We start from the raw sequence: 16,086 nt of genomic DNA, 5'->3' as shown, positions 1-16,086 counted from the left end.
TCGGTAAAATGAGGATAAAATCTAGTTCTATATTTTTATACTAAATATTCAGCTCTGGAAAAAATTAAGAGACCACTGCAAAATGATCAGTTTTGCTGGTTTTACTATTTATAGGTATGTGTTTGAGTAAAATGAACATGTTGTGTTTCATTCTATAAAGTGCTGACAACATTTCTCTCAAATTTGAAATTAAAATATTGCCATTTAGAGCATTTATTGGCAGAAAATGACAACTGGTCAAAATAACAAAAAAAGATGCAGTGTTTTCAGACCTTGAATAATGTAAAGAAAACATGTTCATATTAATTTTGTGTTGGAATGGAACAAACACTGGAATGAACCGGCTGCCTTAGATGTAGAGATGCTGTTTTAAGAAACATTTGTGAGAGTGGTCTCTTCATTTTTTCCAGAGCTGGATTTGACCTTATCTCTGGTTTCACTTGGCCAATCACCATCAAACTAAAACTAGCATGGAGTTTGAAGTCAGTACTTTAGAGAGAAGCTGACGGCAGAAAAACACGCTGCTTCGTTTTTATATTGTAAAGTCATGAAGAAGTCAAGTTACTTGGAATCTCCAGAGGCTTTAATACAGCAACGAATTGGTCAAAACTTAAACAGGAATTAAAGTAAGAGTCTTTAATATGTGTACAGTATATAAACTTTTAATAAAACTAATATCTGATCGAGTTATTGAAGCCAGTATCGGCCCAATACTGACTCAAGGGTGCATCCCTGTCTATGATTTACTATAAAAATTGAAAGACAACTTTTTCTACATGCAAACAGTGCTTAACAGATCTATTAGACAACATGTCATAAAAAAGAGGAAACATAAATATCTTAGAAATCTTTCAATAGCTTGTTTAAAACTCAAATGTTATTGTTATTTATTTAAAGAACAAACTGAATTCACCTTTTTATACCCAAATTTGAGCCTGAAGCAGAACATTCAACCACTAAAACTCATTTTTCTGTTCAAGAATGCAAGTAAATAACTACAATTTGTAATCAAGGAATAATAATGTGATATTTTTACAGTTTTTTTTATTTGTAAAACGGTAATTTTTTAAATTCCTGGATAACAATAATATTCATATTTTAGCATTTAAAATATCATTTGGGTTAAAAAGCTTCTACATACTGGTGTATTAACCATTACAGAAACATGAAAAATGATTTTGGTAATTACTAATGCTGTTAATAGAGGACAGCTGTGACATAAACCGCTGGTCTAATCCATTTGTCGAGCATCGACCTCTTTGTCCAAGCCGACATGTTTGTGCAAACTCCCCTGACTCCCCTTGTGTCTGTGCAGGAGTGTGAAGCGAGTCCTCACTGTCGGAGGCTGCAGCTCAAAGACCTGCTGGTGTCTGAGATGCAGAGACTCACCAAGTACCCGCTGCTGCTGGACAACATCATGAAACACACAGAGGGTGAGCAGTCATCATATAATAACCATTCAGCACAGCAAAATGAGCCAAAATACAGATTTTTAACACTGATTTTGTTGTTTTTCTTTCACTCAGCCGGTTCGTCAGACCTCCCTTTACTCCAGCGCTCGCAGGCTTGTTGCAGAGGGATCCTGCAGGCTGTGAACCAGGTCGTTGGGGAAAGACAACACCGGCAACGCCTCAGCCAATACCAACGCAGGCTTGATGCTGCTCCTCTATTTAAGGTGATCACATGGTTAATGCTGGTTTCTCAGCAGTTTATTGAAAAGAAGTGCTCGTCATCCAATCGCTGAAAATACAGAAATCTCCAAAATGTTTTTAGGTTTTTTTTTTATGTTGTTGTGTTCACAAGGTTTGAAATGTGCTTGAGTTTTGGAAAAAATGCTTGCAATTGTATTTCTTTCACAATAAAAACCTATAGAATAGAAATAAAATTAGTTGGAGAGCCTAAAATAAAAACAAAAATAATAATTTTCAGTATGTATGTATTCGAAGAAATATGTAATTTACCACAGCTTTTAGGTGCTGGAAAAGCTTGAAAATGGACCTTGAAAGTGCTTGAAAAGTGCTCCTCTATTTAAGGTGATCAAATGGTTAATGCTGGTTTCTCAGCAGTTTAGAGAACAGAAGTACTTTCTCACCAAATCAAAGCATGGATTTTTTAAATCATTGAATTTTAATGTGGTTATTTCAAGGTTTGAAAAGTGCTTGAATTTCACAACCAAAAACCTATACAATAGAAATAAAATTAAGCGAAGAGCCTGAAATTAAATAATAATTTTCACTATGTATGTATTCAAAGACATATGTAATATACCAAAGCTTTAAGGTGCTGGAAAAGCTTGAAACAGGGTTTCTACAGGGTTTTTGATCATTTTTGTCCATTCTCCATTTAAAAACCCCCTCCTAATTCAGCACCAAATGTGTGAAATTAATGGTATCAACCCAAAAATTGCTGCAACATCTTATGAGCCACAGTTGAGCTGGAAATTAACTTCAGAAGAAACATTAATGTTCTGAACCCTTACATATCTTATTATGTTTGCTTAATTGATGAATAAAGTAATTTTTAGTAGAGATTACGATAATATGTCACGATAATACATTTTTTTAGACGATATATTTTCCCAGAAACTATCACGATAAAAGTAGTAAATAGTATTATTGTATCGATGTTGTTTTAGTTTTATAACGATATTAGAGCATAATAAGTTCATCCTTTTCCACAGCAATGAATTTTTAAATCTTGAGAATATTAAACATTTGAATTGAAATGCGGAAAAGAAATATTAAGATATCCTAGATAAATGAAACATAAATAAATAAACTACTACCAAAACTAATAAAATAGACTTTCAGGCTCTGTTAACAAAACATTGCAATGAGATAATCATTATGTATTATATTATTTAATTATTTAAATAACATATAAACAGGAATGGCTGCTTGGGAAATATAGGGGAAAATATATGTCAAACATTTGCAGCATTACTTTAAATACAACACAAAAAAGCACAAAAAGTCACGCATGTAAACAACAATATCAAACGATAAGTCGATATAGTAATTATCGTGACAGGCATAGTAGTGATTGATGAAGTAAAAATAGTTTGTGCTGATTTACTGTTTTTTCTCTTGTTCATGTTGTAACAACAGATAAAAACCTTTTCCTCCTTTTCCCCTAAATACGTTTCTTTTTCCTCTCTCAGAGTCTGGACCTCACCACTAAGAGATTGATCCACGACGGCCCTCTCACGTGGAAAGTCAGCAAAGATAAGCAGATAGGTCCGTAGCTTTGTGTGGATACATTCTGTGTTTATACAGCAGTTTGTTTGTTTGTTTCTTTTTTTTACATCTTCATCACTCTGTCGTCTTTGTTCTCGTCCCGTCAGAGATTCAAGCGCTGCTGCTGTCAGACTGCCTGGTCCTCCTGCAGAGGGGCCCCGACGACCGGCTGCAGCTCAGATATCCAACCCGCTGGCTGGGTGGAGGCAGCGGAGACAGCAAGACGTCCTTCAGCCCTCTGGTGAACCTGGACTCTCTGCTGGTCCGCTCAGTAGCTACAGGTAACAAGGCATCAAGATATCTGAATGAAAACGGGCTCTGTGGGTAACTACAAGTCTCCTCTTCACTAAATGCAGTTTAAAGCAAAAACACACAGTTTTTCTCATGCATTATTTTCGCCTATCGCATATGAATATTTCTGCATACTGGGGTCCCTAAACAGGCTTTGAATTGCCTAAACTGGGTATCACTGGAAAGCTGAGACTCTACTGGATTAAATGAGGCCAGTTTTCTTCATGTAGAATGATGTTAGTCATCAGTAGTAGCCACTTCATTGCAGTGAGAGCTTTTCTTGACCTCACTGTATAAAATGAGCTGCTGTGACTTCTAGGATAATCACAGCCTCATGAAACTTTGCAACCACAAACTAGAGACCTAAATTCAGGAAATGTATAGCTTGTATAGATATATTGACAATAAGGGGGTTTCTCAGCAGTTTAGAGAACTTAAGTGCTTGTCATCCAATCGCTGAAAATACAGCAATCCACAAAAATACAGTCATGGAAAAAAATGTTAGACCACCCTTGTTATCTTCAATTTCTTGTTAGTTTTAATGCCTGGTACAACTAAAGGTACATTTGTTTGGACTAATATAATGAAAACAACAAAAATAGCTCATAAGAGTTTAATTTTAGAGCTGATATTTAGACATTTTCTTTGGTTTTCTTGATAATGATTTTGGTTACCATATTATGATATGAGCTATTTTTGTTGTTATCATTATATTTGTCCAAACAAATGTACCTTTAGTTGTACCAGGCATTAAAATGAACAAGAAATAGAAGAAAACAATGGTCTGATATTTTTTTCCATGACTGTATATAAAGTTTTTAAAACCAAATCACAGCATGGATTTTTTTGTGTTGTTCCAAAGATCTTGGATGTATTGATATAATATTCTGCAGGAGTTTGACCATTTTTATCCATTCTGAAATTTTAAAAAATGGCTAATTCAGCACCAAATGTGCGTAACAAATGGTATCAGTCAAAAAATTGCTTCATCATCTTATGGGACATAATTGAACATGAAAATTAACTTCATAGAGTCAAACATTCCTGTTCTGAGCCCTTAAAGACCTTAATAGGTTTACCTAATTGATTAATTGACTAATTAAGTCATTTTTATGAAATAAATGACCAGAACTTTCAGCTTTCAGATGATGTCCACCACTTCTATGTGGCATTTATAGTTGACCTGCTATCTCCCCCTAAAAATCCGCTGCACACAACCCCCAATTCTCTATAAAAGGGGGCAGAGTTGTTTTTTTTCTGGCGTTGTAATGTGTAAATCTTGTGATTTCCCTCCAGACAACAGAGCCCTGTACATCATCAGCACCACAGAGAGGCAGATCTACGAGCTGGTTGCCGGGACGTCGTCGGAGAAAAACACGTAAGCGGTTTTCTGTGACTGCTAAGAAGGTTTATAAAGCGTCCATGTTCTTCTTCAGACTTTCAGGAACTTGTGTTTTTTTTGTTTTGCAGCTGGAAAGAGTTACTTGAAAAGACCATCTCATCAGCTGGCGGCTCGTCACCTCTGATAAACCACGGGTCCATAAGGATGTCGTAAGTGAATGTTACGTCTATGAAAAAAGAGATTAAGGAAATGTGTCAGGGCTCCTTTTGAGGTGACACTAAAAAGAAAGATCAAGGTTTAAAATGATAAATCACTGTCAGGATATTTTCTATCCAGGAACCAAAAATCAAAGTATAGTAATTTCCACACAATTAAGTGGGATTTCTTAATCAATAAGAGCAACAAGTAACATGTTTTATACTGATATAATCAAATAAATATAATATATAATATAATATAAAAAATAAATTAATCTTCTTTCTATATAAATATACAGTCATGGAAAAAATTAATAGACCACCCTTGTTTTCTTCAATTTCTTGTTAATTTTAATGCCTGGTACAACTAAAGGTACATTTGTTTGGACGAATATAATGAAAACAACAAAAATAGCTCATAAGAGTTTTATTTAGGAGCTGATATTTAGACATTTTCCATGATTTTCCTGATTATGATTTTGGTTATTATCAATAAAAAAAAGGAAAATGTCTGGATATCAGCTCTTAAATTAAACTCTTATGAGCTATTTATACACAAATAGAAAACAATGGAATGACATATACACACACACACACACACACATTTATTTATGTATTATTGACACAACAATATTCAGAAACACAAGACTTGAACTATACAAGTTTATTTAAATTGTAAAAGTTAAGTTTATTTCTTAATTTCTATGAATTTATTATTAAAAAACAAAGAATTAATAAATTGTCCCTCCTGTCCTAATATAATGTCAGGGGAAACACTGATTTCTATTTGATGTTTTAATTTTCTCATTTGCTTCAATGCTTTTTTTTATACATTTATTTCCTCCAGTGCGTCCCCGGCGTCCCCAGTGTCGACTGGCAGCAATGTCTTTGCAGGTAATAAGCACATTATAACCATCATCCTAAAATAAATGAACAGCCATAAGATATTTGTGACACAAAATAGAGTTTCTGACTGAGTCACAGAAATAATGATTTGATATTCATTTCTCTTCTTCTTAATCTTCAGACAACTCCATGACGGAGCAGTCGGATCCCATGGAGACTCATTCCTCCAACGACGACATTGTTCTCTCAGAAAACACACCGACGGACCAATCAGGAGATTTCATCTGTGGCGAGAGAAGAGCAGTCGGTGTGGCAGAGGCCGCTTTACAAGACGGTGAGAAACAAACATCTGGATCACTTCTACAAACTGTTGGCCTTGTATTTCACTGCAATATATAAAATACATTAAATATAAAAGTCCTGCAGTCCTATGGAATCAGCGCAATCATGGCTAGAAGTGGGAACAACTCATACATGTCTTTTGTGCAGATTAACACAATTATAATGACATAATTCATAAAAAAAGGGAATTTCTCAGCCTGCAGTTCTGTCTGATTTTTGATTGCCTCCACATGTTATTTAGATTGAACTATTCTCCTGTCCTCTCCCCTCAGCTCTGTGTAAACAGATTTTCAGTGAATATTCGTCACGTGATTATTTTTCCTCTTACCTCACTTTAGTGCCCAACCATTTCTTTTTGGTTTTTTTCTTTGTGCCTCTACAGTGGAAACACTGAGGCAGCTCATATTACGAGATCTGGAGGAGGACGGCTGGAGCCACGACTCAGACGACACGCCCACCAACGAGACGGCCAACGAGAGGAACTCGTTCACGGAGAGACAGCGGCCGGAGTCTCTGCAGACCGTCCTCAACTTCAGCACCAACGAGTGGGAGGCCGAGCCTGAAGAGGCTCCGCCCCCAGACGCTGAGCAGCCGAGCAGCGTTCAGGTCATACGGAAAGGTAACGGAAACATTTTCAAATAATCATCTGTTAATCATATTCTTCAGCAGGACCGGCTGAATTCGTTCAGTTTTCAGATATAAATTAAAAAGCCTTTATTTTTCTTTACTTTATTATTTCCCTTGAGTTGAATTTTTGAAAGGGAATTAAAAAAAAGGAGCCTGCAGTTCCTGTCCTCTCCTCTCAGCTCTGTGTAAACAGATTTTTTTTTTCAGTGAATATTTGTCACGTGACCGTTCATCTCAGCAGAATCAATCGTGGCTTCACAGTGTCTCTGAGGAGCAGAATTTAATGTTTTTAACAGGATCTAGTTATTACAAACACTTTTATTTTGTCGACTTTTTAAAAGAGACCTGTAGAATGAAGTGATTTTAGCAGAAACATCACAATTTTAAGGCGGAAAGACCAAATTCCAACGCTAATGCCTGTTTTTACAGTTACTTTCTAGGATAAACAGTGTCATTTGGGTGATTACTTTAAGAAAACATATGTTTCAGAGGGTTAATATAATTGCAAAAATAAATAAATAAATAAAAAGATTAAGACTCTCTGCCGAGAAACTTACATTGTATCAGCAGATTCAAATTTAAAACCTTTATTTTTAGATAAATCATTATTTCTCTTGAGGTGAACTTTATTAAAGTGAATTCAGCGGACTGCTTCCTGTCTGTTTTCCGACGACTCTTTGTGTCCATAACGGCTGCTTTCCTCTGCATGTTTTCTCTGCACTCGGTGATTAATTATTTTGGTTCTTACACACTTAATCTCCTTTTTTTTCTTCTTTTTCTTTCTCTGCTCGCTCCTCACAACACACTTTATCCTCCACGTGCTCCTCCATCAACATTTTCCCTCACCCCCCGTTTCACTCTTATTCCAAACACTTTTCACACGTCTATCCTCAATAGCTGTGGTTGCGGGTCCTTCTTCTTCTTCTTCTTCTGTCCCTGATGACATCACCGCTGATGTCACCCTCCCCTCCGACCAATCATCCAAGCCGAGAGGCGAAGAAACCACGCAGGGTAATGACGACCTCATCGGTCAAGTGCTGTAGTTTTTATCAAACAACGATTTTTATTAAAGATGACGTGATGTGGGTGGTGATTTAACTCACTGGACCACTCTCTGTGCTCCAGGGAACACTTTCTACCTGGTAATGCCGACGGAGCAGGGAGAGAGCGCCACCGACGACCACAACGACCCCAACGACCCTCCCACGCCCACCGCCACCCACTTCCCTCTGGAGGAAGTGATGTCACAGCAGGAGGAGGAAACGCCCGCCTGCGCTCCTGAGTCCAATCAAACAGAGGCTATGCAACAGGAACAGGAGGAGGAATCGGGCCAATCAGAGCACCAGAGCCACGTGATCAAAAACGTAGATGAGATTTTCCACACGATCGAGGGCTTGATGAGCAAGTTACGGCAGCTGAAGGTGAGTTTGTGTTTAACTCTCTGAACCCCGACGAGCTGTTTCAGGGTGTTTTTTTGCTCTTTTTACATTTTACTCACTGTGGCCTCTTGTTTCACTGCAATAAATAAAATATATATCATTCTGTAGGTCCTGCAGCTCTATGGAATCGGCAAAAAAATGTCTTTTAACTACAGAATAACAGTTATTTTTAGTTGGAATTAATTAAAATGTGTATATATACAGGTGCATCTCAATACATTAGAATATAATAGAAAAGTCCATTTCCAGTAGTTCAAGTCAAATAGCCCCAACCAAGTATTGAGTGATATAGATGGAGATATTTTTCAGAGGCCAACATTTCCATATTTAACATAAGTTTTAAAATTGGTCTTTTGTAATATTAAAATTTTTGAGACACTGAATTTAAGGTCTTCATTAAATGTAAACCATAATCATTATGAATAGAATAAATTAAATAAATTAAGACATGAAATGCTTCATTCAAATGTCTATGATAATGCCTGTCTTTATAGTTTCTTTCTTAGATAAACAGATTATATGAGGCGATTTCTTAAAGTAAACATATGTGTTGATGGTTCAGGATGGTGGAGTTCAGGTGGCTTTCTCACATCAACTCTCAACCTTTTGTAACACACAGAGAGCTCAAATTACTTTAAACTTCTTCTGGACAGTGATCTCTTTTTCTGTCACTTATTTATTTTCCATATATGTTTATACAGAGAGAGAGATGACACACACACAGTTTACAAACAGACCGCCTCTTGTAGTGTGTTGACCGGCCTTTACAGGGTTCATACTGATCAGTTGTGACGAGGGAAATTTTGCTTTCCAAGTCTCTTATAAGACTTCAAAATCTCCCTGCAGTCTGTCTCCGAAGTTCTCCACCATGGCCTCTACTCAACAACCTCAACATTATTTATGCAAATATTTTAAAAGTAGCCAACAGAGAAGATCAGCTTTCAGGGAGCAGGAGCTCACACTGCAGTCCTATAGTGGAGTGTGATGAATGCAGCATATTGTACAGCTTCTGGTTGTTTACTAACACTGGAATGTAGATTTTCCCACTGGATCATACTGCACCGAGCTTTAACTATAATCATATATTTACTGCATACTGCCTACTTAACCCTCAGGGCAGGTTGAGCACATTTTATGCACTTTTCATTCTTCATTTGTTAATAGTTTTGCATTTTGCATGAATTTTGGCAAGATTGTGTATTTTTATTTGAACTTGTTATTTCCAGCTCAGCTCCTGCAGTAAAGCTAAAACACACTGTGTACAAACAATAGTTACACTCTTAAGGTTGAGCGTTTAAAATGCGCCATTGACACCCATTCAAAATGCAGTTTTTTTATTGTTAAAGCATCGACGTAGATGTTAAAGCATAATACATGCATTTTATTAGATATCGGTTTCAATGTAGGTTTTGGCTTTGGAATTCATCATTTTTACTACTTTCCATCAGATTGCGTCATTTTGACAGTATTCATCATATAGGCCAGGGGTAGGCAACCTGCGGCTCTGGAGCCACATGTGGCTCTTCAGGCCATCTGCAGTGGCTCCCTGTGGCTGTGACAAAAAACAAAACAAAAAAAATGTACATTTTGATTTATTGGCATAGGCCCAAAGCAATTTGTATTCTTCAATTGTAAAAATGTGAAGCTTATATAGGCAATAAAGCATTTTTTAAAAACACATTAGTCAACTAAAATGTGCATCGTAGCTTACAAAAATCTTAAAAAGCTTTAACCTATAAATTACATTAAGTCTAGTTTTGAGGTCTAGCTTTCAATTCCAAACTCCAAAATCATATAAATAAATGCTCATTTTGACCAATTAGTCATGTTGGTAGACTAATTTGTCCCATGGGAGTCCATTTTATTTTTATTAAAAATAAGGTTTGCGGCTCGATTCCGACAATTTTTCTCTTATTTTGTATTATGTACAGTGGATATAAAAAGTCTAAACACCCATGTTAAGCAGGTAACAAGGTTATTGCACGTTTTTTATTTTTCACCCTAAAAGAAAAGTTTGTTTTTCAATTGACTTGTTCACGTTATAGATCACATTAAAGGTGGAAAACGTTCTGACATGATTTTTCTTTCTCATTTTTTAACATCACTAAACCTGGAATTTTAACAGAGGTGTGCAGACTTCTTATTTCCACTCTAGTTGAAACGCTCAACACACTCAATTTAACGTCATACTTATTATGAATAGTATTTAATTTTTTTTTGTTTTTCTGGTGTGGCACAGTTGAGCTTTAATGTCGTCCATAAATCTCTCATGGTTACACTGATGTAGAGATGAAACGTGTACCGATTCTGTGATAAACCTTTTTATTGTCATTAAAAACGTGTTTGATTACCTCGCTTTTGAAAACGTACGGTAAATTGTCCTGCAAACCAGAGAATGCTGTTTTCTTTTTATTGCCATGTGCATCAGGGTGCAGTTACCTCTCTTGGCCACAAGGTGTCATCTCTAATGTTAACCCTTATGCCCTCTTCAGGCATTTTTGTACATTTTTCTATTCAGTATATTTGTTGATCATTTTGGCTGTGTTACAGCTTGAGGCATGAATTTTTTGCAGGAACTTTTCTTTTTAGTAAGTAAAAAAATCCATTGTCATTAATGTCTTTTGACATGTCTTTTATACCCCATTGATGCATTTACTACCCTCTCATGACCTTCAAGGACAAAAAAGTTCACAAAAAACAGCTGCTATTAAATCACAATACATCAATAAAAAAATCTGTTTTTTTTTTCCCATAAATCCCTTAAACAATGAAACCTGTTCAAAAGTACCAAACATTAAATCATTTTCAGAATGTTAACCCTTTAAATGCCAGCTTATATATTTGAGGTTTTCCATAATTTCTCCCCAAAATTTTCCATATAATAAATAGTAGGGAGCTGGGGTTTTGGTGGAGATTAGAGTTTTGGATATGTCACATATTTGCAACAAAATGTATTTGATTGCATTAGTATTTTTATTTAGTGCCAGATTCTCCCTCTAGTGACCTTTTGTGGCCAAAAATGCCTCATAGACTTCCATTCAAACCACATTTTTTAAGCTTACAGCCATTATGGTATAAAACCATGCATTCTGTAATGTCAGGTTTTTATTGTGAAGATAATTAGTGATATTTGACATTTCCATTGTATTCCACCAAATTCAACCATTTCCCATTGTCACGAGAGGGAAGTAAATTCGAAGAGGGCATAAGGGTTGATGCTCATTTGATACCGTCTTTGTATGTTTACATGAGGTATTGCATGCGTTATTTTAATGTTCATGCAAAAAAATAAGTGCATTGTGCTGCTAACTTTGTATCACTGTGTGTATCAGCACTTTTTGAACATTTTCAGCACATTTGAACAACAATACAATGTTAACTTTGGTCACTATTAACCTCATATGTCCCCCCCCCCCACAGGAGATCGAGATGTCCCATCACAAGCTTCTGAAGACCCTCAGAGAGCCCTTCATCAACCAGGACTCAGAGGACCAACCGTGTCTCTCAGCCACCGTCTCCAGAACGCCATCTTTGGACCGCGGCTCCGGAGACGGTGAGGAGGAGATTATTTTACTCATGACGGCTGATTATGCATTTTATCTACCGAAAAGTAATAATTTTTCTTCCTCTTGAACCCGAACAGGCAAAGAGGGAAGTCCAGCAGAGCCGAAGATTCAGTCGACGGGGTTCTGACGGCGCAGCAGAGCGGATTAACTCCTCACTTCATCTTGATTGTCGGCATACGGACGCACCGATACGTACCCACTGTCAGACTGGGGCCCCTCAGCCCTGCCCCCCCCCATCACCCCCTCACCCCCTCGTCCCTGCATGCACTGGCCAGTGGAGCAGAGCCCAGGAAGGACCGTAGCTGTGGTTTATTTTTTGGTCGGATTCAACAGGATTTTCTGAGGCACGAGGGATCCAAGGCCGGCGTGAGGAAATAAGGGCGCGAAGACAAGTTGACCGGTGAAGAGAACGAAGGGGAAAAAACAAACAAGTTGGACGAAGAGAAAGTGGAATAAAAAAGGATATTTGTGAAGGAAAAGGATGTTTCGCTGTAAAGAGCTGGTTGAAGGAACGGAGCAGAAAAGTGTTGAAATGTTAGAAATAACCCGAGGGACCCGTCACCCCTGCACTTTACCCACAATGCATCCCTCTGTCGTGTACAGTGGACGGATCAGGGACTGGAGGCTTTATTTAGGGACAATGTTTGAGCCAAGTTGGCCTCCATCACCTCCACCACCATCACCACCACACTGAGTTCACCTGCCACCATGGCCGAAGGACTGTGTCTATATAATTCAGGTTATTTGCACTGGGTAAGGAAACCAACACACACACACACACACACACACCATTCAAACGTTCATCTCAGACCTTCATATCCACCTGACATATCCTCTTTCCATCAGTGCAACATATTAACCACTACATGGTTCATACTGACATTTTTATTTTAAGTTCTGGAAACACACTACTGCGCTGTTTACTACTGAAATGCTGGCAGGTTTTTTGTTGTTTTTTTTTTTTTTTTACTTTCCGCGCTGCTTCAGAGGCGTACAGGGATCTCAGCGATTATAAATAAAACAAGCTCAGTGGATTCACGCAGCTGTTCTGATCATGTAAAAGTCGTTTTTTGAGTTTGAGAGATGTTCGAGGGTTCGGGGGACGGGCAATGTTGACGACGAGCGCGAGGAAACGGATTCAAAACTTGAATTTTATCACTGAAAGCCTGTGTCACTCAATCAAACTGCTGCCAAATATCGCCGCCGACATTGCCTGTCTGCACTTTAAGGTTGGACTGTGCGTCCTTTCGCCCTCTCTACGGTGTTTTGTGTGTGTAAATAGCACGGTAAATACTGTGAACCAGCAACTTTCTCCCACCCAGCAGTCGTACCACGCATATTGTTTAAACCCATTTAGATCCATCCTTCACCAAGTAGCAGAACAACTTCTATTTATTGGGAGAAATGAAACGCTTTGAGCACACGGTCCAAGTAAAAACTGCTAAATGCAACTTTTTGAAGGAGTAGTTTGACATTTTGATCTGATTTGCAGAGATTAATTCCACTTTCAGACATGTATATGAAGCTTACGGATCTTTATACCGAGCCTACGATTAAAGCCTGATAGATATGGGGCTTTTGACAGATGCCGATACTGATTTTAAAGGCGGAAAATCATCAATAACACATACAGTCATGGAAAAAACTTATTAGACCACCCTTGTTTTCAAGAGCTGAAATTTAGACATTTTCCATGGTTTTCTTGATAATAACCAAAATCATTATCAAGAAAACCATGAAAAATGTCTAGATATCAGCTATTGAATTAAACTCTTATGAGCTGTTTTTGTTGTTTTCATTATATTTGTCCAAACAAATGTACCTTTAGTTGTACCAGGCATTACAATGAACAAGAAATTGAAGAAAAAGGTTGGTCTAATAATTTTTTCCATGACTGTATATGAAGCTTTCCGCTCTTTATACCAAGCTTATGATTAAAGCCTGCTAGATATTGGATGTTTTGACTGATTTTAGAGGCGGGAAATCATCAATAAGGCTGATATTGTGAGCTGGAATGAAAATAGACTTATAAAATAGAATTTTGCACCACTCTGCAACTGCACCCAGAGAGCTACTTTCTCAAACAAAAACTTTATTGGATAGTATTTAACAATGTTACACCTTATTATACTTTTATAAAATGTGTTACATTATTGTCTAATTCTATAAATGATAACTGAGAAAATAAAGAATAAATAGGAATAAAAATAAATAGATAAACATCATTACTGTTCAGTTTTAGTCAGTTGTTGACTACAGGAGCAACAAAATGTATTTTATCCACCTAAAAATAAGTCAAAATCTGTTTAAAAGAACGCTGTTTTCAAAATGTTTTCACTGACTGACCTCGCCTCTTCAAAGCCACCAGACTGTTGTCAAAAACAGTAATTTCACCTTGCAGAACGTCTGAGTTGGTCAGTTTGGTGTTTAAAAGGGTCCGTTTGGATTCACACAATAACAGAAACAAAGTCACACAATGACTCAAACAAACTAACCAATCGAGGCAACGGACGACCAGCAACTCAGACGTTCTGCAAGGTGAAATTACTGTTTCTGTGAAGGAAGTCTGGTGGCTTTGAAGAGAGCATAACCACTTCAGTTCACCAACAGAAAGGGTTGTCAGTTAAATCTATAGAATGAACTATATAATTTCACCAATGCAAAGTAAAATACATATCATCTTCAGGATACACCTTTATTTTGAAATTCTCACGTTATATTTATAATATATATATTTTTTCCATCTAATCATCTCATATCAGTCACAAACACCCGCATTGAAACAAATCATCTTGTAGCAGACTTTGTGATACATATTGTTGTCCAAAGAATTGATATAGTATTTTATTGTGAAAATCCCCAGCAAGTTAAAGCAGCAAAAATATCCCAAATATCACATCCACCTGAACTGATGATTCTCATTATCAATAAATATGTGGATTATTTTATTTATTAATTATTTGGTCAATTGTAAAAAATGTCCATCCTGGTTTCCCAAAGTCAAAGTTGATGTCTTTTTTTTTTGTTGTAATTTTAAATACAGTTTATTTTAACATAATAACTTATTCCAAAAGACAGCAGATGATACAGTTATGATTTACATATTATCATTTTTATTTATTTTTTATAATTATACTAAATAAATAAATAAATAAGCATTAAATCGGCATATTTGAGAGGCTGAAATTTGCATTTATTTGCCATTTTTGCATTAAAAAAATTACTTTAAGCATGAATTAACTATCTTATTAGTTGGTGATTATTTTTCGGATGGTTGACTAAACAATTAGACGACTTATCATTGCAGCTCTAAAACTTTTAGGTGGCTAAAATACATTTAGTATTAATCTGTAGATAAAACACTGATAATAGATAAGAGCCTCATACAGCCTCACGTCAAAACATCCAAACTGTCCCTTTAAGGCAAAGACACAGGATTGTTTTCGTTCTCGTCTAACATGCAGCAAAATCTCAAACTATTCCTTTAATTTATTTTGGACCTTAAGTTAGAGTAAATACATTTCCTTGACACTCAGAAAGGTTTTTGTACGCCTCGGTCGAGGTTCGTGTTACCAGCAAAGACTGACACTAAAGCAACATGCTTTTTAATTTCCCATCTTTCTTGAACTAACTCTAACACACTGACAGAAACTGTGTTTTCAAACTGTTTTACAAGGAGTTTAAATGTGTTTTTCTCTGGACTGGACTGGATTTTATTTGTTTCAAACACTAACTGAGGAGCACTTTAGTGAGTTACCCAGCCAAGTATATTAACACACTACCAGCCACAGACTCTACTAAAATAAAAACGATATTTCACTTCCTGGTGGAAGGTTTTTTCACTCTTTAGCCGACACAAACACTGAAGTCACCTATGAACTTGGAAAAGTGAGCGATATGAAACACCGGGTGGCTAGAAGCTCGAGCAATTTGTGCTAAAAATGTAAAAAATGTTCTACCAAAGTGAAATATCTCTTCCGAGGTGTCGAAGGGAACACGTTTTTTTCTTCTTTTTTCCTCAACTTTTTGGCTGGTTTTCAAGCATCTCAGACCAGACGTTTTTTTAATTTTTTTAATTCCTTTGTTTTCACACTTTTCATGCCAGGCTGTGGACCCGTCACATGCATAACATATGTGTTGTCCATAATTTTGGCAGCAGAAATGCCAGATGGTCTGAGCTGCTCCAATCAGCCAGGATCT

The 16,086-nt window shown here is 36.8% G+C and overlaps 1 protein-coding gene across 2 annotated transcripts in view; it reads left to right on the top strand.

The window, feature by feature from the left end:
• arhgef11 (Rho guanine nucleotide exchange factor (GEF) 11) overlaps positions 1-14,949 on the top strand; it is a 44,473-nt gene extending 29,524 nt beyond the window's left edge. For both annotated transcript variants that reach the window (XM_059354851.1, XM_059354850.1), the window contains 13 exons: positions 1,316-1,433; positions 1,527-1,675; positions 3,161-3,236; positions 3,344-3,517; positions 4,824-4,905; positions 4,998-5,078; positions 5,914-5,960; positions 6,094-6,246; positions 6,637-6,873; positions 7,779-7,892; positions 8,007-8,302; positions 11,741-11,873; positions 11,964-14,949. In XM_059354851.1, coding sequence (XP_059210834.1) covers positions 1,316-1,433; positions 1,527-1,675; positions 3,161-3,236; positions 3,344-3,517; positions 4,824-4,905; positions 4,998-5,078; positions 5,914-5,960; positions 6,094-6,246; positions 6,637-6,873; positions 7,779-7,892; positions 8,007-8,302; positions 11,741-11,873; positions 11,964-12,013 — 1,710 coding nt within the window. In that variant the 3' untranslated portion in view covers positions 12,014-14,949. The remainder of the gene's footprint in view (positions 1-1,315; positions 1,434-1,526; positions 1,676-3,160; positions 3,237-3,343; positions 3,518-4,823; positions 4,906-4,997; positions 5,079-5,913; positions 5,961-6,093; positions 6,247-6,636; positions 6,874-7,778; positions 7,893-8,006; positions 8,303-11,740; positions 11,874-11,963) is intronic.
• The last annotated feature ends 1,137 nt before the right edge of the window (positions 14,950-16,086 follow it).

This window comes from Centropristis striata, chromosome 17, assembly GCF_030273125.1.
Source record: "Centropristis striata isolate RG_2023a ecotype Rhode Island chromosome 17, C.striata_1.0, whole genome shotgun sequence".
In the NCBI taxonomy this organism is placed as follows: domain Eukaryota; kingdom Metazoa; phylum Chordata; class Actinopteri; order Perciformes; family Serranidae; genus Centropristis; species Centropristis striata.
The sequence above is the reverse complement of the archived record's forward strand: the minus strand, read 5'-3'. Positions and strand labels throughout refer to the sequence as shown.